Here is a 25,270-nt window from a genome sequence, read left to right as displayed (position 1 = left end):
TGGCTGTAAATGTGTCCCAAACATTCGTGAAATATCTTGAAATTTAGGGGAGACCAATGACTGATTAAGGTTCAAGTCTTTACATCAGGAAAAATGGGCAACATCGACGGATAGAATGGGTCTGATCCACCATCTGATTGCCAATCCCCTCTTATCAGTAGCGGCGACTTTTGGAAGCGCGTGTGTGTTGGCATGGAGTCTTAGCCGTCTTATACTACATTGTATAGGAAGGGTCTATGGGTAAAAAAAAGGGACCAATGGCTGTACTCACAATGGGTCATTAAAGAGTTAAACAGGTTTTTTGTAAATGCGGGATTACGCTTCTAAATAGAAGTTGATCAACTTTGATCGTCAACCCCCCTTGCACACACAAAGGGTGCAAAGCATGGATCTTGTACCCATAACTTGATGTGGGGGGGTAATTTTTTTTTCTTTTAACCCCTTAATGACAACGCCCGTACATGTACGAGCGCAAAATGCATTGTTTTCAATGGGTTTCGGGACCGCCCATTGTCCTTAAGGGGTTAATCCCATAGCACACTGCAACATGTTTCATATACAGTGAAATCGCACATAACACATCTTTACTATATCTGGACCATCAACTTCTGTCCACATTTGGACTTACCGCGTAAAACCCTTAACAAAAACACATTGTTTTCTTAAACATTTTTATTATTGGCTGCTTTGAGTCTATACAAAAAAAAATAGAGTAGAAAGGGAAGCCATTTTTTTTTCTCCATGTCCCATTCATTGCAGCTGGAAATTAAAAATGAATAAAATCTTAAAAAGCAATATTTCAAAGGAAGAAGAAAAAAAAAACCCAAAGCAGCTGATCGGATTTATTGCCAAACAGACCATTTTTACTAAGGAAAAAAAAAAAAAGTATTTACACATCCAAATATGTAAGCATAAGAAGGTTAACATTTTTTGTATAAATTTTATATCGTAATAATGTGCAACAGACCATGCCTTACTTGGGCCAAGCTGAAGCTCACCAAAGGCCTGCACCAGAGGAAAAAAAGTTTCCAATAAAATCTACAAAGAAAAACAAAAATTGTGTCCTGCTCCTACTCAGTAGTAGTCCTCCGAAGGCAAAAAATAAAATATATATATAAAATTTGGCCAGAGACGGAATTTCAGATATTTTTCTGTCACTTACATGTATATGACAAAAAAAATAATTTTAGGGGAAGTACAGAAAACTAAAATTTGTATAAATCCAAGGCCAACATTAACATTTTTTTTTTAAATGCTGAACTTTTATATTTAAGAATACTGTATAAACAAGGAACGATAACAAAACGAGACAAATTGTTGCGGTTCAGTGGTTACCATTTCCCCGTTAATGCGCTCTTCTGCATGTTTGCGCACGCGCCGCTCTCCTGTTACAGGTGACCTCATCACAAAGTGAAATTATTGTAATAAAAACACATACCTTATTTTAAAGGATATGTTTAGTGTGAATAAAAAACACACAAAATAAAACAAAAAAAAAAAACACCATGTGAAGTCAGGGAGATCCCAGAAAATTAGGGATCAGGCCTACGAAAGACTAGATTGGAACCCTGTGAATTTACAGACAAAAAAAAGCCATTCCCCAAGCATTTGTGTTCACTTCCTGTCCGGCGTGGAGTAAGACAGGAAGTGACTATGAGGTCAGCAACAAAACAGAATAGGCATTATTCATAAAAATGGTTGCCACTAAACCGAATGTGCTCCGTAGACAATCACTACACGTACAAAGCAGTGATCGTCTAGAATGATACCGTGACAGGGTTTGTGTTTTCTTTCCAGTTACATATCGAGGCATCGGAGATTTGGGTAGCAAACAAAAAAAACCCGCCAGACTCTTAATATTTCCGTAGTGCGACAGCATAAAACAAAAGATAAAAACCGCAGAGACTAAAGCGTTTTGCACCATTTTTAAAAAGTTCTTTAAAAAAAAAAAAAAAAAAATGAAATATATTTATATATTTATAATCTATAGAAAAAGGCGGCATTAGTTCAACACAAAAACATTTAAAGTACTAGAGAAAAGCAGTTTATTAACCTCCAGGCCACACGGAGGTTAATAAGCAGCATTCTAAAAAAAAAAGCAGGAGCCCCATGTGCTGAAGGGCAATTAGAAAGCCCACCCCGTGCAAAACGTCTATCAAATAAAAGCTTTGGAAAGGGGAGAAGCGGGGTCAGGAGCATGTTTCATTGTAGGCACTTCAGTCTTGGATCATACTCTTCTCTTCCACAGTAAAGAACTAGTAGAAAGAAAGAAAAAAACATTTAGATGACAGCCGATGACACGTTTTTGTTCTAAGTTACCCATAATGGCAGCATTTCAGCCCATTTCTTGGAAGTCCATAGTAAGAATGTATATTTTCAGCTTCCCAACTCTTATGTACGTTAATATTCGTAGTAAACTAACGTAAACATGCTGTATATAATAACCCCCCCAGGTCACATGAATACCCCTCTCTCCATCCCTTATTGGTTCTGGCAGCCTTAAGGAGCGAGGCTAAGGAGATGGAAGGCGACTATAATCCATTACGTTGTCTAGGATGTGGCGATGGAACACATTTAGGTGCACAAAGCATTCCGCGAAGATTAAAAGCTTGGTATGTTGGCGCACAGAATGGAGCGCAGTATATAATATGTATACATTCTTTGGTGGTGGGTGCAGAATAGCGCAGTCAGCACTTACCTTGTGCAATTTTCACATCATCACATTGTCAGTGTATGGAATTCTCCCTCCGTGCTCACTGTAAGCATCAACGGGGTAATCGCCATCCATGTCTGCTCCCATTGGATCCATGTGCATGTCTTCTGGGTACATCTGACGATAAGGATCCATGTCTGCAATGTCACAAGCCTCGTGTTAGTTGGATTCCCCACGGAGAATTTTACCAACTGAAATCGTAAGACTCTCCACCTCCCAAACAGTCAAAACTCAAATTCCTAAATACCACTTACCTTCCACATAAGGGTCATTGAGAGTCATCATGTTCTGGGCCTGCAAGGCGAGAGGAACAAAAACAACATTATACAGACTGAAGAAATTCATTGTATATTGACGCCTAAAACCATATGTAGCAAGCACTGTATGGCAGGATGGGCTTCGGTTTCATACCCTACAGGGGCGCCATTATAAGCGATTTATTCTGGCCTGGGCCAACTAGACCTAGGCCAGAAGGTCCTGAACCCAGGCAAGATGCTGCGGAATTCTAGGCAGACTCGTGAAGCGACTTCCACCACAAAGATGGGCTGAAGACTAGCCAGACCCCTTGCCATGGTTGGTCACGGCTAGTGCGGATACACAGCTGGTTTTATTTAGACATTACCGCTTCCCAGGCTGCCGGATCCTGGCGGAAGATGGCATTGGTCAGTTCCACGGAGACGCGCTTTCTGTAATCCGGGTTCTTGTCCTCCGATATGCGGAACAGCACAGCAGCTGCATAGGTGGCTGCGAAGACAAGGCCGGTCATAGTGAGCATCGTACAAATCTGTCACAATGATGCATCCGTTAGTTACCCCACCTAACATTTAAACTCATTCCCGCACTGGCTGCTGTATCCGTCTACCATTGGCTAGCCATGTACTCGTAGAAGATGGCGTATATACATCACTTGGCTGCTCACCTGTGCCCTCGTTGGGGGAGTGCAGCAGCTCCATGAGTGGGGCAGACGCTCCCTCCGCATCAATAGTATCAGCTGCTTCTTTGTCCTGAGCGAGCTCACAGAGGACCCCGGCGGCCACTCGCTGAATGTTCTCCACAGGGGAATACAGGAGCTGCACAGAAACGGCACAAACGGTGAGTTTTCTCCTGGGCTCGGAATCCGCGCGCTACTAAAAATACTGCGTTTCTCAGCCACACGTTTCTATCAGCTGTTTGGGTAACGCTTGGACCGGTCAGAGGGATGTATTTATTAAATCAGTGTGCAAAGTAAGGTACGTTAATCAGCCCCCATAAGCCAGAGCTATGGCTCTCTCGTCCACGTACATCTACTAACATAACTCTGCTTAAAGACAGAAGCAGGCCACAAAAAATGGATCAGGTTAATGGAGCAATTAGCAAAAAGGGATTACTAATTAATGATGTATCGGGGAACTCTCATGATCAATAATCGGATGCAGTGACAGCTCCGGAAGCCCTGCAGATGAATTACGCCTAAGTATTAGGAGAGTCATGGTGATGCCATCCGCTTTGGTCTGAGATATGAGAAAATCCTCATGTAGAAGTGTCATTGGAAACCATTTGCTTGAAACTGATTAGATTGATTTTACTCCGAGCCAAATCAATCTAGACCTTCAATGTTCTCTATACTGAGTTGTTACTGAATTACTCAGTATTGAATTACTCAATTGCTGTTAAAAATGTGATAAACTAGCCCATATGCACGCTGAAGACACAGAAGACGTACAAATACGTCATTGCTGTATAGCTAGTTAACATCTAGATTAGAAGCAAACAAGGTACACTTTGTCTGGGACTTAGCATATACCTGATGTGTTATCTTCTTTAAGTTGTTAATGAAGAGCAGGTGCAATAATACATCTAGGACCACAATATCTTTATAACTTTATAAAGCAGTCACATTGGTGAGTAGAATATAACAGAGTAGAGATAGAACACTACCGGTTTATTCCGAGACGTGGAAACATAAACTGTTGTACTAAAAAGGCACTGGGCTATTGCGAGGCAACAAAACAGGTCCCAGGCCAGACGCCAAGCGATTCTGAATGGAGAGGCGCATCTGCCTGCTGGGCACCGTCCCTGGAGCGAAGCTAACCTAAGACAACATGGTCACGAGGACCTTTCCGACGCCGACACGGTCTCTTTTACACAGAGCACTCACTTGCACAAACAGAGGAATGGTGTTGAGTTTGTATATGTCCATCCGGTTCATCGGCTCTCGGGCAAGAATGTGAAGGGCTCCAGTGCAGCCTTCAACTATCTCCTCCATCTTTACACCATCCTGCAGGGACAAGACACTCGTCATTAGAAACGTGACCAACACACGCCAATAAATTAAGTCTACTTTAACACGTACTTTAAATCATTATTGCAATGAGGCATCACCCTCCGTGCCGGATACACGCAAGATATATTAACTAAACACGCAGATCCATTAGCAGAATCTTCAATGATTCCGTTTAAGAGCGTGAAACCACACTGCTGTCTGAAACTATCTGTACTATACAGAGTAACCACGGCTAGTTTAATTTACTGACTCGACATGTTAATTTTATGCTAGGCCACTTGATTGAATGTGAAATTGGCAATTTGTAAGATTAACCCATTGTTTCCTGATGGCACTTTGGTCCGTGGACCACTTTGTAACAATTAAGAACGGTTACAATGTGAAGGGCAGCTGCTGCCCAGCGGGAATCGGTCACCAAGCATGGACATTTGTACGGGAAAACACATTTATTTAAGGATCAGGTGCCCTAAGAGAAGAAATTACTTTGGTCTATAAAACGTAAAAGGAATACGGACTGGGAACAGAACGGCCAAGTTATCCACACCTTCCAGGAAACGAGATGGGGGAGAGAGTATCTTTGTTAGCGTGTTAATTCGCCACTAAATTATTCACATGCGGAGTATTGATCCTTTAGCAAGAGGGAGAGATGTTTTAGTACAAACAATGCAATGAGGTTTATCACCACCAGCAGGGGGTAGTACATAAAAGATCAACAAGGCCTGCAGCGATCTGCTTTTGTGTCATATAAATATTAAATATTCTGTTATTTGGTATAACTATTACAGTAATTGGCTCGTTTCCTTTAATTTTACGCTCTTGATATCACAGACACATCATCCTAAATAAGATTAGGCTCTGAGATAACACATGGTTTGTGCAGAGCTCACCGTGTATGGCTGCTGTGATCCAGATGTGTGCCTCTGGGCATCCTGGTGAGCTTTAACAAGCAGCTGGACGAGCCGAGGAATCACACCAGCTTCGTGGAGCGGGGCATGGTTGGCTGGACACAGAGCGAGGTTCCGGATCAAGCCAATGGTAGCCTGTAAGAGATACAATTATTAAGAGCCATGCAAGTTACCCTTACTTGGATGCTGTGCCTGTGTGGTAGTAAGTGCTCCAGCCTAGAGCCCAGCGCGGGACTGTTGTCTTAATCCCACTCCCGCTTAAATTTGACCATTACTACTAATACAAGGACTATCATATGCACACTTTCTGCCCCCGCTTTTCCCTCTGGAGTGCCCTACCTTGACCAGTGGCCACTGGTATGGCTGGTTGAGCAGTTTGACGATTGCCGGAATGCCGTAATGCAGTCTCACGGAGTTCTGGGCCACTTCTGCGTCTGGGTGGCGGCTGGTGAGGTGGCGCAGGGCACAGACCGCCGGCTCAGCAATGTCGTCCTTGTCGCTCGCTCTCAGAATAGTGTGGATCAGGGCCTCAACGCCATTGTTCTGGGTCACCAGAGTCTTGTTGCGGCTATTGTTGCAAGTCAGGTTGGACAGGGTCCCGGTGGCACAGGTGAGGACATTTACATCATCTGAGCTCAGCTGGTTCACAAGGATCTTCAGAACATTGTCCAGACCCTCCTGCCATTTAAAAGCAAAATTAATCTTTATAATTTAATAAAAAAAAAAAACTATCAGTCTGGAAACTGTACTCTAACTCGGAATGACCTCATCCGTACGATGTTTGCCAATGTTATACGGCAATTGAGTTGACAGGTTAGCCTGGGTCAGATGACTACAGATCAACTACACGCCAAGGTGTGTCAGGTTAATGAGCCGCAGCATTTCTGCTGGCTGTAAAAGGACTCATGCTGGGTGTGTTCAGCATCACAACCATACATTTGGTTTAATTGGCATCTGTAATAACTTTACCCTACCTGTTGCAAAAGAGCATTGAGGCAGTTAGGTCAACTCAACACCACCACCTTAAACGAGGAATTCTAATGCAAGGTTGAAGACCTGTTTGCAAATGCAGCGGGTTTTACCTATAGCTACAGGCTAAAAAAGTATTTGTAAATAAGTATTTGTAGACTATGAAAAAACAAAAGCAGATATCTTCGGTTCCCACCTGCTTGGTGGCCACATCTGAAAGGTTTCTTAAGGTCCACAAGCAGTTCTGCACAAGTCTCGGGCTAGTACTGGTCAGATGCTTCCCCAACGCCTGCATTCCACCTGGAAAACAAAAAACACACGGGTCTTTTCACTCCTTACATGAGAGAGAGAGAGAGAGAGAGAGAGAGAGAGAAGGAAGGATAAAAGTTAAGCTAGTGGAGATAGAAGCAAGCTATGACCTCAGGACAACACTCAGCACAAGTATGAACAAGACTCGGGCTCCAGTCAGTGCCAGAAAGATTTAACAAACAGTCTGGCGTTCTCAAAATAACCGCATCTGGTGAGGCTTTTCATGTATGAGCAATAAAATGGAAAAAAAAATCCCATTTCAAATTACTTCTAGATCAAAAGTTCCTTCCATTTCTTGACGAGCCATAACACCAGTGCCGTGTGTCTATATTTTAAAAGACGCACACGATATATTTTGGCCGCCGGCGGTTATTTTGTGCCTCTATGGCTTACTTTGTTTAAATGTTTACTCCTTCATAGGCGCGCTGCATGTAGGTGCTGAATGATATGCCTTCCTCAACAGCAGCATGAAAGACAAAACTGGCCCTGGTTTGTACACCAAAGTAACAGAACGATGGAGAAGCTGCTCCAACATATCACAGGTAGAGAATGAATGGCTGCAGCGTGTAGCAGCGCCCGAGCACGCATGACAGATCATTTCAATCGGTAACCTGGTGCGGAATTTCAGCTGAACGTCCTCTGTAAGCCTCCTGGGAAATCCCACCACACAGCGCCATACGAGGCACAGAGTTTATTAAATGTCTGCTCCCCCCCCATGACTCTTCCCGCTATCTTCCGAGACCATGTTCTGGAATTTAAAAACTAATGTATCTTAGGAGCTTTGAATACATTTATAGATCCAAGGACAGCTTGTCAATGACTGCTGATTAAATCATATATACTTAAGTCTGTAAGGATTACTGAAAGAACGAATGCGCATTTTTTTTTTTTAATTTTTTTTTTTAAATAAGATTCTAGAAGTTACAGAAACAAATCTTTCCGCTGCAGGATTTCGCCCCACAACACTGCAACCTTATTTTAGACGTGGTTTGCATAAAAATCCGGGAAGGCTTTGGTTATGCAAACTCGTAATGAGTTCCGGTACTGTATACTATGAAAAGATCTCTCTCCGGGAGCTCCGTGACAATTTTTAACCTCTATCATTCTTTGGTGGTTGTGTTTTCGGGGGTTTCTACGCCTGCCAGCAGCAAGGCAGCCTTCATGCGGAGAGTCCTCTTCTATAAGAAGTACTGCAGGAGGTTGGGATAAGGAAGCCTGACCCGGCCAGGGTAATCAATGACACCACAGGAACCGCAGCGAAAATTATTCCCCTAAGCTGCAAACACATCTTTATTTTTCATCCATTTCATTAAATTGCTTTTTCTTATAAGCCAGCCAGGGGTGTAAAACGCCAATAGAGGGTTGTAATCATGAGACCGAAGCCCTCAAAAGCGAGAAAAGCTTAACACATCATAAGTGACATTTAATAAACGTGAGTTTTTATAGAATAGTTTTGGTGTATTATTGTCAGATGTAATGAGTGATTATTTACCGGCTTCCACGATGGCTGGCTTGTTGTTGTGGCAGACAGACAGCACCTTCAGCACACGGCTCGTGGTCCACAGAAGTTTCTCATAGTTGTAGTTCCTCATGATTTGCACCAGGCCTTGGGGGCCTCCATTGGCCAGAATGATCAGCTATGGAGAGAGATATTAGATATTTACCATACCCTTCTGCTATATTTATTAGACTTTGTTTTCTATGCTTTTGGTTCTCACCTTGCTCTCCTGGTTGCCATAGGCCAGGAGCTGCAGGCAGTCTGTGGTGATGGCAAGGAATTTAGGATTATTCTTGTTGAGCAAGGGCACCATCTTCTGAAGACCATCTGCCAGACGTACGGCCATCTTTGCTCCCTCCTGGTACAGAAGCAGGTTGTGCAATGTGGTGATGGCATAGAAGAGAACAGATTCTACTGGGGAACTGGGAGAAGAAAACACAACGGTAGTTAGACACCATTGAGTGCATCTCAAGATGGCACAGGTCGGCACAGCTACAAATCAGGTTAATGCATTAGATATACTGAAGGGAGATTCTGCAGCCATTAATTTAATTGTATTTTCCGATTCCCAGGACATTCCACCAATGTCTATAGCAATAATTCGTTTCAGGAACCAACTAGGACATTCAAGGAAGACAGGACACGTTTAGTAAGCAATTTACAGGCAGCATAAACACGGCCAGACAGGTACCTGAGCATGCGAACCAGAGCAGGGATGCCGCCAGATTTGAAGATGGACAGAAGGCCCTCGCGGTGGTGAGACAGGTTGTGCAGGATGCTAGTGGTGCAGCGGGCTGTCTCCATGTCACTGGTGTTCTGCATGGTGCGTACCACGGCTGCCACGATCTGCGGGGATTGCATCAGGGCTCGACGGGAAGCTTCCTTCTTGGACAACTGGTTGACTATCATAGAGGCCTTGTTCACCACCATCTGGGCGAGAAAGATCAGCATTAGTTGATAATCACCAAGTCTTAATTCATAAATATAAGACAAGAGCATTAATTCAGTCAATGAAAGAAGAGATGCTCATACCGGGTCTTCATCATTGAGGAGCTTGGTCAGCTCAGGAATTGCTCTTGTGGCCAGCTCAGCATCATCCTGGTAATTGATGAGGTGTATGATGGCGGATTTCAGCATCTGTGAAGGTTCTGCCAACTTCTGAACATTGGTTTGCTGGCCATCAATCTGGGTGGTCAGGAGGTAGGACTGGTCCTCGACAGTCTCTGGATACATGGCCGCGCGTACACGCTGGGCTCTGGTCATGGCCAGCTGGGACTCCATACCTTAGAGAAGATAAGGTCAAAAGATTGAGATGACAAAAAAAAACAAAAACTTCAATACTTCACTTCAATACCCCCAAAGATAGACCTCTGTCAATTTTAATTGACCCTCTATCCAGCCAAGGACTACCTATAAAACATTCGTCCCTTCTGATAAAAAACTGGCACTCTAAAGAAGATGCCATTTCAAGAGATAATATTAAGTCTTTCATATAATAATGTATGTGGCACATATCACAAAAACCTTGAATTGATGTGTGGGGAGGGCTGAAGGGAAACTGAATGGTAAAAACAAATGCTATTACCATATCCACATTGATTACCCGTGAAGGACACGGATATGGGCTTTTATCTTTGTTTGCAAGAGACCTGTTTATATGTACAGAAGCTTTGTATATGTTAATCCAGCGCGGTTAAACGGTGGCCCCGCTCTTCCTGCATGGAAAATGTTAACGTAGGGATATTGAGTTTAAGGACATGGACCGCATTCCACCCCCAGATCATTAACCTCTTGGTGTTCTAAAGCTGGCACCATGGGAACTTGACACTGTGCCCGAGACAGCCTTTAAAAGGGGTTGTTTAAATATGCTGCAGACAAGTGCAAAACAACAATGAAGTCTTTCTGCCGAGCCAAGGTCAGAATCCCTGCCACACTACAGTTACCGGTGCCAGCTGCAGGACAAGGAAACGTTACAGCTTCCCCTGGAAAATTCACACGGCCCGATCCGCTGCCGTTAAGAGCAGCCAAACAATAGTTTGTGGATCTTAAAGAATCTTATATTAAACTCTGGAACACGCCGGTGGAATGCCGGTAGCTCAGCATTATGCTTTGATCTAGACTGAGGTGCAAGAACACAGCCCTCTGCTATTATTCTACGTGGAACCCGGCCGTTATTTCTGCTTTAGGGACATTTCATATTTGACAGCACAAAATTTGGAATTGTCATTTTAAAACACATTTGCCTGTTTCCTTATACAAAGCAAACAAGTCCTGGTGAGCATCTCCAACATTAAACCAGCAGAAGAAGCCGAGAGATAGAGCTGACAGTACCTGTAACCGACATGCTAGCCGCAGGCTGCTGTGTGTACGTTGTGGTTTTCACAGTTGTGTACTGGTTGCTGTATCCCAAGCCGTCGTCTTCCATCATCAGAGTCTTGCCATTGAGGGACGGAGCGGACGTGTTGATTCCAGAGTTAATTCCAGAGTCGTAGGTGTATGTCTTCTGCCATTCGGTGACCTTCATAGGTCGGTCCACTACATCTATCATCTCCATTCTGCTTCTGTGGAAGAAAAAGACACGCTGGTTCAATGCAAGAGTTAGCCACTCGAGTTGTCATATTACAGATATGAAAAGAGATAACTGTAGAACGCAGAAGCCCCCCGTTGTGAGCCTATTGACCCCTCCACAGCTTTCCAAGAGCTCCAGCCCTTAACAGAGCCCGAGCCGAAATACACATCTGCCCGGCTCGAGAGGACAAAGTCACCCCCTGGGTACCTTGGTCTCTGTATTTAAAGGGAAGGCTATACTTTTACCCCTTAGATGGGCCAGGCTGGGCAATAAATCCTTACGCATGGACTAGGGTGCCAGCTTGTGCAACGGCATATAGGACGACGGCAATCTGAAACATCTTATGAGAATCCCAAGGCTCCATGTAACATTTTGGAAGCCATGATGTGCAACATTGTTGGTAAACTTATGGAGATCCCGTACTGCGCTCGGTGTAAATACTATGTATAAAACTAAACACACCACACAACATGTAACCATTACACAAATGGACAAGTGTAGGGAGGGTGAATAAACAGCAGGGGGAGGGGAGCAGAGACAAAGCCAGCTGCGGAGCAGAGCCTGTGCACACCCCGATGTGGAATGTCAGCCCTGTCGCGCGTGCACACAACGCTTCCTCCGGCCATGGGAGGGGGGGGGCGACCAAGCTGGTTTAGCCAGAAAATGGCAAGGGCGGGGGAGGGAAGGACACCGGGATGCAGTCACACTTCTTCCTTCAAAATGAGATCTTATCTCAATGTCTCATGGGACACGCCAACAAAAGGGACGCCGGGAACAACGCCGAGCAGCGCGTGCATGGGGGGGGGGTTGGTGGGACACTGAACCGCCACAAAAAGACACCTGATCCACTAGATTTATCTGAACACAAATAAGACCAGTTCGATCCCTCTCGTCTGCCATGCATGTTTAGATTCCCTCACTGTTAACCTCTACAAAACACCGCGCACGCGGAAGAGCTTACGTTCTCACTCATCTGCTAGATTTGCCAACGGGCAGACAGACCAGCGGGAATACCCAGTCCTAACAAAGTGAAATACCTCTAGGCACAGAGGCATGTACCGCTAGGACTGTCACACACGCCTGGTACGTGACATTGCAGCCCTCGCTCCAGCTCGGGAGCTCTAAGCTGCCACTTGGGATATCCGGGGAGCCGTCTGCGCTGTCGGGGCACGGCAGCATGCGGGGATTTCATGCCACTTCCCGCCTGTCAAACACATTACCCTACGTGGCCGAGCACGCTCCTCCAGCGCGATAAATAATGCACTAACTGCCACATCTACTTTCTATCTGACAGCAAAAGAGTTGGAACAATGGAGAGGCAGAGTCAGAAAGGGACAGCCGGCCCACAAGACCAGAAGAACAATAGCATTTATTTTCTTCTAATTTAAAGTTCTCGGTTTTACCATTCCCAACACTTCTTACGCAGTTACTATAGAAATATTAAGATGTATAAGAGGGCTGGCCAATTCATATTCTACACACTGTGAAAAGCACCCAGGAACAGGGTGGGACAGAAAAGACCAGCGGCCAGAAGTCACACGCATTCGTGCCAAGGGATAATTCAGGACCCATCGAAGTGGTTTAAGAGTTCACACCACGAACCGAAGCCCTGAGCTTCACAGATCAGCAAGGCAAGGACCGACAAGACGTAGCCTGTTTAGACAACGCCAGAAGCCATGGCTCCCGACCTTGCCAAAGGCTGGAAGGTATCATGGGGAGAACAGAAGAACTCTACCTCCTCTAGGTGTCTCACCATTGGCACACTTGGTCCTCATTAACTCCAAGACGAGGTTGATGCAAGAGAATAAGGCTTTTTCACATGGGGGCAGGAACTGAATGACACCACAAGCCTCAGGCTATCTCCTACCCATTGTGCAAGCCTTCAAACAAGCCTTCACACGCAGGAGACTCCACAGAAACCTTCCTGCGAATTCTTCTCAGACCCCTATCCATGTCTGCTCAGGTAAACAATTATCTGCTAGATCAGGGGTGGATAAATTAAGTGGAACTCAAGAAGCCGAGGGGATGTTCTAGAGCTGGAGAAGCCATCGGTCCAGAGATATTTATACTACAGCACAACCCATGAACAAAACCAACATTTCAGGGGCCTCGGCTGGCCAGGATCTGTCTACCCCCAAGTAGGTTTCTGGACTGGGTAATGTCCCACACAGTCCCCCCACGCATGTTCACTAGTAAGTAGAAGAGTCACTCGTCCAACTACTGACTCACAAAGAGAATCATTCTGGCCATGAGATACCGCTACAGTTTAACAGAAGATGGGGCGCGATGCCAACTCCAGCTGAAAACAGGAATCTCCGAACTGCAGAAACAAGACAGGCGGAAGCTGCTGAAAAGTAGACTCCGGCCAAAGACCTTTAGCAGCGTCCTTGTAACAAAGATGTTTTCAGAGCAAGTTCAACTATTTGTATAAACATTTCAAACAGGTTCCAAAGTATGCAGAGATGTCCGATATCAAGCCTCCAAACTTCAAAGTGCTACAAGTGAGGCTGTCACCATGGAAACCAACAGTGTTTTGGACGCCCCAAAAACCAGGACGTCGCCAGCCATGCCGTTTCGGCACCTAAAGAGTCAAGAAAGCAGGACCGTGGAGACGAGCGAAGAGCTGGATACAGCCGACAGCGCCGCAATGACAAAGACTGACAGGCTGGTGTTGCAAAGTAGTTATGAAGCCCTAGAGATGTCAGGGTAATTCTGATTAACATGGAGGCTTGTAGCAATTATCTCCGTAATGGGGACAGGAGGAGGCTGGCGGTGCGGCATGAAACAAGCTCAGACCTTCAGAAAACGAGCAGGAGGCACACGGATCACTGGCCGGTATCTTCAGTTGAAGCAGACTTTTCGTCCGAGTGATTTCAAGGCCCCTGTTGGCACCGACGCCGCAAATAACTTATGCTTAACAAGCAGGGGTTAGTCAAGGAGCAAGAAGCCCCCCTGCCATCGAGCTGCTGGATTTCTGGGGATTTAAGTTGTAATTAAACAATGTAACGGCTAGCTTAAATGTCCCCAAGTCCGTGGTCCAAGCCCGGCGCTGAGGGGTTAAGCACGTTTTAGCACCTTGGACCCCTCCATGCACTTTTTATTTTGGGTACACCAGCCCCAGCCTTTAAGTGTTTGGTAAAACCTACACATTTGTGCTTATAGATTAAATAGATATAAGAGGGGAGAGGGTTCATACAGCCCCTCTGGGTTACCTTACCCCTATCTTATAGAAAAGGCATTATAATTTGTTACTGGAGTCACAGAATGAGAGTTCCATCTAATTTAACTCCTCCCCCAGCTGCCCGCCCTGAAAGCAGGAAGCATACCGCAGTATGCTTCTCTCACACACACACACACACAGATGCTGTGTTTAACTACGATCAAAGCTCCAAAACAATTCCACCGACAAAGTACGAGCATTGTGATTAATTTATTTCATTATGTTAAAAAAGCCATGAAAGCAATACTTCCCCCTTTAATGTTTGGGGAAGTCACAAGCGTCCTTTTTTGGCAAACGAGGGACAGAAAACAATGAGGAACAAAAGAACAGCCGCTGCCAGATGAAAACCCAAAAATATTTTGACGGAATCCGATGTATAAACAAACAGGAGGGCGGACTGAGGCATGAAGACAGAAAAGGGATATATCTAGTATAGGGGGCACAAGCCTGCGTTCCATCATCTCTAATCCACCAAACAAGGTGTCTGGAGCCATATTACCACAAGCACTCAATCATCGAGCTTCGTAGGTCTACGATAGGCAGGTGGGTGCTGCGATGTCAAAGCCGGATTAAAGAGTTACATTGTTACTAGTTTGCTTTTGTTTGTTTTAAATAAAAAGTCAGATAATCCAAAAAAAATGTCCTTGTAGGAGAACGGATAAACATGTTTTTTTTTTTTTTTTTCCTCCAGGTGAACCATGGGCACAAGATAACGGCCCCAAAGCACCAAGCAAGCGCAATTGATGCAAGCGATGCCACAGGAGTCCATACCTTTTGTTTAAGAAAATCCGGGATGCTTGTGCACCCCAAAACACGACCATTCTGACATTATCCTCTGTGTGATCGGACGACCCCAAAGGTTACGCGTATAACATCACACCTTTACATCTCATCCCGAGATCCTTAGGATTCCCACCCTGCTCCGACCTCGCAAAGGTCAGATTCTTAAAAGAAAAAGAAACAAACCCCACATCGCAGGAAGCAGGAGGTTCCGGCAGATCTCTTTCCTTTATAAACCGTCTAGGATTTGGCATCGGGACGCGTAATGAGAGAAGCCAATTAAAGCCGTTGGATCCTTAGGAATAGAGAAATGCGGAAGGGTTTACGTAAAACAAATAAAGTTCCCTTCACTCGATTTGTTTTGAAAGCCCCGGCTACCTTTTGTTGTAAACGGTTTACTTCTAACGAGCAAACGGGACTCGTCCCGTGTAAACAAAACATACGTCACAATAGAAGGTACCAGAAAGGTAGGCGTGGAACCCCCCCAGCTATCACATGTACTTTAAGGATGACTTTTCATGATGGCTGCGTGTCCTCACCTTGAGTAAAACAGATATATTGCCCATTGTACAGCGCTACAGAATAGGATGGCGCTATATAAAACAATATTAACCATTTTCATTGCCAAATCGTAATTGCGCGGCCATCATTTCCCTGCCGAGTCATTCAGCCAAATGAAAACGCTTGAAAGTCCTCTTCTAAGGACAATGAATCCTTGAACAGTCTCTCTATATCTATATATAAAGGATGAAGGGAATTAGGACAGGCGTAAGAGATTCCGCGAAGCCGGGGGTCGAGCACAAAATCAAACCTGCGACTAAACCGTTCCTTATCGCGACCCGGCGGACACGCGTTCAGAAACAATTATAAACCGTTCCTTATCGCGACCCGGCGGACACGTGTTCAGAAACAATTCTCCTTGTGCTCCAGCCAGCCTGAAAGACATCGAGATCTCCAAGCAATTAGCCGCCTGTGAAAAGCAGGAGAGAAGACACGGGTCAGCGTGCGGAGGACGCTTTTGTGCGCGGTAAACCCATGAGCCGGGGAGGAAAAAGAAAAAAAAGATACAAAGAAGCTGCCTTTTGGGTATATTGTCTTCAGACAATACAGAACACAGAGGAAGAGAGAACAGGATGACTCCGGAGTGAATATAGCAGAAAGTCCCTGTATCCTTTAGATAAGGCCGTCTGTGCGAGTGAAACAAGGTGGGGGATGGCCTTGCACAAAAGCGTTAAATGGCTGACGGGAGGCTGGGGCAGCTGCCGGCTTTTAACAAAACCACTTATTTTGATAGACTGTTGTGTAGGTGTCGGTGAAAATCTATCGAGTCAGGGCAACCCAGCCACGTTCCAACCAGACCAGACTTTAACCAAGTCCTACATTTAAAGTATTAAAGACAATGATTCCACTATTTAACAAATGTATTTACAAACACACACACACACCCCCGTACACACACACACACCCCCATACACACACACACACACACACCTTAATGGGGATCTGTCTGTCTCTTTCAGCCCGACAAATAGGTAAAGCTACCTGTAGTAGTTTGTCGATTGTTAACCTTTAATTAACCTTTGGGAAGCGGAGGTGGCAGACTGTGGCAGAGGCAGCCTCATCTAATCAGATTTCCAGATCTCCACAAGCTTTTTGTTCTCCTCGCCACACGCTTCCAAAGGCTCTCTCAACCGGAATCAGCAACTTAACAAGAGAGGGACAACAATGGGGAGGGATAATCATGCAGCTCCCCAGAACAGGAAATTAAAATGAATGCTAACAATAGAGGAAAGGGGAATTACATATATATTTTAACCCAAAACATATAGGTTTACTTTGTGTGCCGAGCTGTAAAGTTTAGAATTTGAAAAATGCAACTGTGCCCCCTGAATACCAAAGACGACCCCCGCCAACTGCCACATAAGTGTCTCCGTGAAAAGGTCTCCTGCAGAGGTCTCATCGGGTCACACAAGCTGTTCTTCCATCCCCACCGCGCTGCAATTAGGTTTCATTCAGCCGGTTGGATGAGATCAGGGCAGTGGATGCAGCTGCTGCACTGCAGATGTTTAGGACAAGCAGAAAATCGTGCCTGCGCTGCCGTAAAAAGGTCTTAATTAAACAGTGATGTGCGCAATATGTCAAAGGTCCCCGCATGAAAGAACAGTTTAACCCAACCCCGACAAACTTCAGGACTATGACTGGAGGCAAAAGCGACGAGATCCTCACCCTACAAAACAGTAAAAAAAACAAAACGACAGAAAAAGGAACGTTCATACAGAATAAATAACTAAAGACAGAAGTCAAACTCAACACCAAGTTTCGGTGGAGCAAAGAGTATTCTAGAGAATTATTCTTATGCAGGTAGAACGCTGGGCTTTGGTCATAGAGATGCCCATTGTAGACCCAATACGGGGTAATTCTAAGATTAAAAAACATTTTCACCCAAAGCCTGACATTAAACCGATCCCCCCGAAGCCCCCGGGTAAAGCCCTCTGCACTGAACAGCCCGGGGATGGAGGGAGCGCCGGCAAGTCCTACAAAAGACAGAGATACAACGGTCTAGACTTCTGGCGCTGACCGGAGGCAGGTCCAACACGCTCCCTGCACGCAAAATCGCTGGGGACATCCCGAAAACATAAAAGAATACCACATCTACCACTAGCCCCCCCCAGATACCCCTAGAAGATACATCAGCATAAAACAAAACATCCTCGAACATATATAAATCAAAAACTTCCCCTGTAAGCTCTAGTGAGAGGCGCGCATTTAAATCTGGATAATGGCCTTTAAATCCAGAGAAGAATTATAGGCTTTGATCCGAAAGGACCGTTTAATTGGACACTCTGGTGTTTTGCTTTCTGCTAGGAAATGGAGATAGACCTTCATGCCGTTCACAATCCATTAGCGCACAAAGGATCCGACAACAACTGCTGATGCCCTGGAAGTAAAGAGTATATATTATGTAATGTAACAGGAGCCCACTGTCACCGCGGAGGGGGGGTAGGGTGGGCCGAATAGACACAATGTGCCCCCAGGGATTGGGGGTTGAAGATCATCCGGTTTAAGTATTTACTATCTAAATGAGGATCTGACACATCCACCCTTATCCCTAGATTTATCAGCCTCTACACCGCTAGGGCTAACATGCCATAAGGCCCCATGTTGCTGCAAATTGAGGCATCATGGGTGCTGCATTGCACCTCTGGGTCAGGTTCTTCAAGGTGGACATATAATAGCGCTTGATTATTATTATAATTGTTATTCTCCCTTGATTTATTCCACCCCCGTGTTGAAAGCTGGTAACTTGAGGTGAACTGATAGACGTCAGATGGAATATGGTGGAACGTTAGAGGTGAAGGTGCCCCTTATAACTCCAAGCACCCCATGTTATTAATGACTTGGTCATTCTGCATTGTACGTGGAGATACTGGGTTCTTTGAGGGATCTTCCAGAAGCACCGATGCCTTCAAACTAAATCCGGTCAATACGTAAATGCTTTTAAAGCCACAAAGGTAGAGCTGAAGGACAGAAGAGCGATGTGGGCTTGAAGATAATACACCAAAGTACGACTCCAGGCTAAAAGCATAAAAAAGGGGTAAATAAAACCGGTCAGGGAGAAACATTTTTTGTGCCAGGACTATCTCCCCCCCCCGAATACATTCTTAAGGTGGGGGGGGCACGGCAGATGCTCTTGTATGCACAAGCCTAAAACAAAAATATGTGACTTCACTGGTTAGACACGATTTTGATGAACACGCACTTTCCCAGGGATTAAAACTGACACCGGCCACCTCCCTATCCCATTAACTGGTGTGAAAAGCCTCCAAGCGCGATAAAGCAGGGAAGGAACCCAGCAAGCATGGGGTGGCTTTAGACCGGAACATAGTCATTCCCAACATGGGTAACTACCAGCGCGTGCGAGACCCAAACTACATAGGGCTATAGAGAGTTAAAACGGCCCACTGACACGGATTATCTGGTTAGATTTAAAGAAGAAAGCAGCTTGGCCCCCGACCAGTGCCTACAGCGAATACCATGTAGCGCTGGAAGAATCTGCTTGTTGACAGTCGGTGTGAAACGTTTCCAGCCCCCATTGTCAGAATGCGAGGAATGCGAATGCATTCAGGGAACTCAGGTTGACACACGGAGGGGTGAGGGGTGGAGAGCGCGGGCTCCACGCTCCAGCAGATCACAAGAGATGAGCTGGGGGTCCAGCCGCGGCACACCCCAATATCACAGAGGGCCGATCATGTATACGGCGCTTTACACGTTACAGATGGCCCTCGTGTGCGTGTTAGGCAAGGTTCCAGGAAAAGGTTATGTAAGCTGCAATGATTTATGTCCAGTCCATGTTTAACGTAGAAGGCGCTGCAGTTATTGTTGTTAACGAGGAGAAGACAATATGATTAAGGCCTGAATTTACAGCGATGTAAGTTGACATAGGGTCTAAAACAAGTGAAATGTAAATGAAGACTGTACACTAAAATGATCTTATTTACCAAGCGTCAAGTTATACACTTTAAATATATAATATAGTTGATTATTAAATGGGGTCCTGACTTAACAGGGACATATTAGATACTGGATCCATTTATGACCCGTCCTGGTCTCCCAAACCGCCCCAATAAAACCAAGCTCTGCAGGGGGCACAGAAATACCCCGCAGGTAACAGGCTTAGGGGACTGATTATGTAAGTGGCTGCCACGGAAAAAAGAAAACGTTCCTCCTGCGAGTGCTAAGCGGCACAGAAAACCACACAACGGATATCGCTAACACAGCCCGCGGCTAAGACACTAAGCAATAAATAAATAATGCCCAGGGGCCGCAGCGCCTAAATACTCCATATAGAGATCTTTGGACAGAGCCATTAGTAGCTCATGTAAAAATCAGGCTGACTGCTAAATTCTGCAGCTTCGTCTTGTAATACGGAGGGCATGAGCCCCCCTGGCTTAGATGCTTTTAGGGCCTTAATATAAGACATGTCGTTTGGGTTCATTCGGTCTCCTGTCTTTATTTTGGAATCGGATAATCTACTTTTATTTCATTATTGCTCACATTACTGGTTGTTGAACACAATCTAACCGTATCACTTTATATTTATTCACTTCCACGTATTGGCCCATTAAGCGTTCAGATACCTGGACGCAGAGCAAAGCCGTGTTTGGTTTATACGCATGAAAGTAAGAGGAGGTCGGGACATTAGGGGGGCAGCCCATTTCTGACAGTTAATGAGAAAAAATCCCAACAAGCAGCATTTTACATAATTTCTCCTTTAAACAGCCTCGAGTTCTGTAGTTGATCTGAGTTAATCTCATGCCGGCTTGCAGGACGATTCACATGAAGTCATCTGCTATTCATACAATTTCCTCCATAAATGTCTATTAGCAAAGCCTTGTGACGTTCACAGCGAAGCCACCAACTGGCCTGATATTTGCCAAATGATTTCAGAGCTGCAAAAAGCACCTTAAAATCATACCGCGGGCAGAGTAAAGACACCTTTCTGCATTCGGGTTGTTATCGGACGTCAGCTTCGTGCAGTAGTTACACTGAGACCCTTCCCCTGCTTCCTGGAGTAGAAAGGGTTAAAAAAACAAAATCACCGCAACGCGCGCTGCTTTCTGAACAATGAAATCTACATTTTCAGAGGCTGCAAAAGCTGCCAGGAAAGAATTTTCATTTGTTTGAAAGTCAAAACAAAGAGGTTCCAACTGGCAGGATGGATGAGCCAGAAATAGCCGGACAAACGCACCGAAACGGTCCCGGGAATCGGGGGTTGCCAGATCCGGGGAGTTTGGAAATAAATATACAGAAGGGCCAAACAGCAACCGCAGCGCAACTTTACATCTCGCCAAAAGCCCAAACACATTACGAGACCCTTATGATAACGGCGTATTTTAGGAACGCCGCGCACGCAGGGCTCGCAATGTACCCGATGAGCTTGTAGATACCACGGTTACAAGAACAGATTATACTAAACAATTACAGGTCATGAGGCCGGGGATGGACTACCAGCTCTAAAAAACCCGATCAAGTGAACCTATGACAGAGTCGGAATGATGAATGCAAGCACCGGCATCGGAAGGTCCGACATTCTACATTTAACTAAGCATTCAAACACAGACAGAAGACGGTTGGAGGAAGTATCCGGGTTTTGTATCGGCCGCCTAAATGTTACAAATCATTATAAAAACCAGACCTTAGAGTCTTTTACACAATGAACCTTTAAACATGGCTGATCGACCACATCTGATGTGGGACACATTCCATGTATTCACAGCCTTCCGTGTAAGTAACTTCTTCTTCACGTTATCAGTGTTTACGCTCCCCTGCGGGATTCCAGGAGTTCTCATCCAGAAGCTTGGTGCCACCATTTAGGATTGCCGGCGAGTTTGCTTAAGGACTTTTAACTTAATACGGAAGTTGATCTCTTGTGGTGATGAGCAAACAGGATCATAATTACTCGGTTTAGGGTGGATTAAGGTCTAGCCAAAACAAAAGGTAGAGGACAGCTAGAAAATAAAATAAATAGCTACTTAAAAAGGTGTCTTAGGAGAAACAGAATTGCTGTATATTATATATATATATATATATATATATATAATATTATATGTGTGTCCTAAGGATTTTATTTTAAACATACTGACACTTTAAATCCAAGAAGAAATCCTTCTACAGGACCCCAAAAATACATCTGTGAAGAACAAAACTATCAGCCCCAAAAAGGTGAAGAACACCATAAAATGATATAAACTGGAATGATCATGGAACCCAGTGCAATCCAGCCGAGGCATAACATTAGCCAAGCCCACGATGGACTCTTTGGGTTAACAAAATAAGCTGGAGGAACCAGAAGAAACGTTCAGTAATACCCCATGTGTCAACACAGACTCATGTCAAAATATTTGCTCAGCTATCCCCTTCCAGGTAACGCGTCCTCTGAGATTAATGGATTCTCTCCGAGGCCAAACCCTTCCAAGGCAGCAACGCCCAGCGCTCTCTGGCTTCCTGCGGTGAGCCTACAACCTGGCGGGCAGCGTCTGTGCCTCACCCCTGGCCCTTCCCTCGTCTGATTACCCTTTGTAGTAGGAAGAGTTCCCATGACTAAACAAGGGAGTAAACCAGCCCTTTCCTCAAATGGACGAGGGAGGTGGGAAGAGTGTTGTACGAAACCCGCCGCGGCCAGGTCCTGCGATAACGCGAGGCTTTCGCTGGAGGAATGTTATGGGTGGAGCTCTGATGTCACTTCACGAGAGTGGACTATATGCTTGCGTTCCAAAAGGTCACGTGCCAAGAAAAGCAATACATACATTAAAAAAAAACTAATTAAAAAATAACCATGGCTCCAGTTGACCACTCAAGAGGTTTTTCAACGGTCCCCATTGGCGAAGCTGAAATAAAAAGGCTTGCTATTAAAATCGTCCGATTCATTGCACTGCTGACTCTCAGTCCCATGACAGGATCCCATTTAAAAAATGTTGACAACTGCAGGCAATCTCCAATTTGTATACAAGACAAAAACGCACACGCAATCATAAAGATTCAGCTCAGACAGGGACAAACGCTTCCTGACAAGCAGGAGTATGCAAGGTCTCCCCTCCAGCCTCCTGTATGGTAGCTAATAGACTGCTTGTTCTCCAAGAGTCTACCAGTGATCTATTGTACCTAAAATCCGTGTATTTTAAAAGTTGCGGGCAAGCAAGACTACTGATGTTGAAGGTTTTCCAACTCCCCTGGACGTCTGGCTGGACCAAAACTACCATAACCTTCCGAGATCCTCAAAAGACTGAGGAGGAAGGGCTGCTGTTGCAGAAATCGCACCTATGAGGTCCCTTAAAAAAAAGTTAAGAGTCGGTACATTGAAAAGTTCTAGACCAGCTTGTTATTTTTCAGCTATTGTTAATTTGTGGCACCGCAGAGATTCAACAGGAGGCCACAGGCAGCGTCCGCTCCGTCCCCCCATTAGCTCGGTGCGATTAGCCAGAACATAATGGCCAGAAACGAAAAATGTGACAAGACAAATAATAAAGTGTTCTCGCCACTCACCCCAAAGGCATTTAAAATGTAGTGCTAGGAGGCGGGCACGTCATTAACCCAATAACCTCAATAGGTTATTGATCATTGCAGCTGAATAAGTACCTGCCAGAAGGGGTTAAAGCGACCTATGCTGTTAAAGGCTATCAGTAAAGCGTGACCCCCTGCCGGCCAGAGAAGCTTTTGTCAACAGTGTAGGAATTCCCGGTATCTACCATACCCTCCAGCCATCAGATGCCCCTCAACTAACTCACAGGGGGGTACACTACGGGGCAACAACAAAAACCCCCCACCTGTTCTTAAACCACAAGCCAAGTCTCTGCCCTGTGCGCGGCATTCGCAGGGTTAACCGCCAGCACAATATTTTGGGAGACGGAGGGCACTTGATAATAGGTTATTGTCTGGGCCAGGATTTGGGTGGGGTCTGCTGTAACCAATCACTTCAAAACAAACAACCTTAACCCTTCCACGGCCGCGCCGCCCGACAAAGGATGCACATAGTTTTGGTTTGTGTGCTAACGCCGTGCCCGGAGCCACACGATATCACGCGCCTCCCGGTGACAATAGGGAGAGCGACCCCACACAGGGACTCTTTGTGCCGCTCAATGAGCGAATAATAGAGAATATTCCCATTAACGGAGGCGGGGGGGGGTATCTGCTGAACACGCCGGACAAAGTTCACCGCGGCACAGAGCGGCAGTGACGGCGACGGGAAGCCCTACGCCCAATACTAAGAGTCTAACCGGGTCTTACCGGCAGATCCCACCCGTTCCGTCCATCTAGTCTGCCGATTATCCCGCTTTAAAGACGCCAGACCTTGGTCTTATCTTAGATTCAGGATAGCTTTACGCCCACCCCATGCATGTTTAAATTCCCCTCATTAAATAAGCATTTACCACGTACGCTGGAAGGCTCTTCCACTTATCTACTACCCTCAAGGTAAAATCCTTACATAAAATCTAATCATGGGACAAAAAAAAAGTATATAGACTATAGATTTTAAACAAGCTCCAATGTACATTTCCTCATAAAATTGATATTTGGTGCAGATTTAAGATTTACACATTTTCATAAAAACCGCATAAAATATATATTCTACGCCTTAGACAATATATTATATACATATATTACTTTAAGCTTCTTCTAGTGGCCCGAGCCGTACGATACAATGTATACCATGCCAGGAATTTGGTAAATAGTTTGCGATGTTATAATAAACAATCCTGTAAATAACAACTTAACAAAACACTTTGTTCCTGTAGGCAACTAAATTGCAATATGTGTGTATTTTCACGAAGACATATTAATGAATGATGTAATCACAACCAAAAAAACAAATGGTACATGCAAATTAATCTTAAATCTTAAAGGAGGAAGAAACAGCTCAATAAGTATAATATAATATATATATATATATCATACATAGATACAGCAATACGGCTTGGAATGACAAAGGAAGTCTGAGACGACTGCTCCTCTCCCCAGCCATAGCAGTTTATCGCTTACTATAGCGCCATCATGTTCAGCAGCGCTGTACACTAAAACTAAGTATTCCCTATATGCATGAGAACGGGATCCTCCATTTCTCTAATAGGCAGTCCTTCAATTTAAAGTGTATGGATATATATTATACATACATACATACATATATATTATATACTACATCACACGGTAGGTATAATATATATATATATATATATATATATATATATATATATATATAAAGGCGCGCGCACACAGACACCGCGCCAGGCACACCTACGTACAGGTAAGGCAGGCGTAGTGAGCCCAGCCCTTCCCATGGTCGGTGTACGAACTATACGGCCCGTACGCGGTCTATACCGAGGGGCAGCATGTGCTGAACTCCCAGCCGGTACCTCAGGCGTCCTTACCCCGCGGTGTCTGTCCCTGGAAAGCTGCAGCTGTCTCCTCTATCTCCCGCTCCGAACTCTCCCAGACCTCGGCACTCCAACAACTAACACGAATACCCAGCAAGCTGTCAGCGAAACCACC

General features: G+C 45.0%; 1 protein-coding gene across 2 annotated transcripts; it reads right to left on the bottom strand.

Annotated features, from left to right (window-relative positions):
- Positions 1–654: 654 nt before the first annotated feature.
- Positions 655–25,270, bottom strand: JUP (junction plakoglobin). Of its 2 annotated transcripts, none has more exons than XM_053453165.1 (15): positions 25,150–25,270; positions 10,989–11,218; positions 9,690–9,940; positions 9,349–9,587; positions 8,878–9,079; positions 8,652–8,796; positions 7,047–7,150; positions 6,221–6,559; positions 5,864–6,016; positions 4,851–4,970; positions 3,633–3,783; positions 3,336–3,457; positions 2,968–3,007; positions 2,699–2,850; positions 655–2,255 (listed from the first exon to the last, which is right to left on the bottom strand). In XM_053453165.1, exons 2-14 carry the CDS (start codon positions 11,209–11,211, stop codon positions 2,711–2,713), a joined length of 2,229 nt encoding a protein of 742 aa, XP_053309140.1. In that variant the 5' UTR covers positions 11,212–11,218; positions 25,150–25,270; the 3' UTR covers positions 655–2,255; positions 2,699–2,710. The 2 variants fall into 2 exon arrangements, with proteins under 2 accessions (XP_053309140.1, XP_053309141.1); XM_053453166.1 differs by having other exon boundaries at positions 10,989–11,221; positions 25,169–25,266.

This window comes from Spea bombifrons, chromosome 13, assembly GCF_027358695.1.
Source record: "Spea bombifrons isolate aSpeBom1 chromosome 13, aSpeBom1.2.pri, whole genome shotgun sequence".
NCBI lineage: Eukaryota > Metazoa > Chordata > Amphibia > Anura > Pelobatidae > Spea > Spea bombifrons.
This window is presented reverse-complemented; position numbering and strand designations above follow the sequence as displayed.

Bases quoted from the DNA above. Each gene is read 5' to 3' on its own strand.
- JUP (XM_053453165.1), bottom strand. From the start codon at position 11,211: ATGGAGATGATAGATGTAGTGGACCGACCTATGAAGGTCACCGAATGG. The intron at 6,560-7,046 runs GTGGGAACCGAA...TTTAAATGGCAG, and splicing joins CAGATGTGGCCACCAAGCAG to GAGGGTCTGGACAATGTTCT. The intron at 3,784-4,850 runs GTGAGTGCTCTG...GTTTCTGTGCAG, and splicing joins CCATTCCTCTGTTTGTGCAA to CTCCTGTATTCCCCTGTGGA.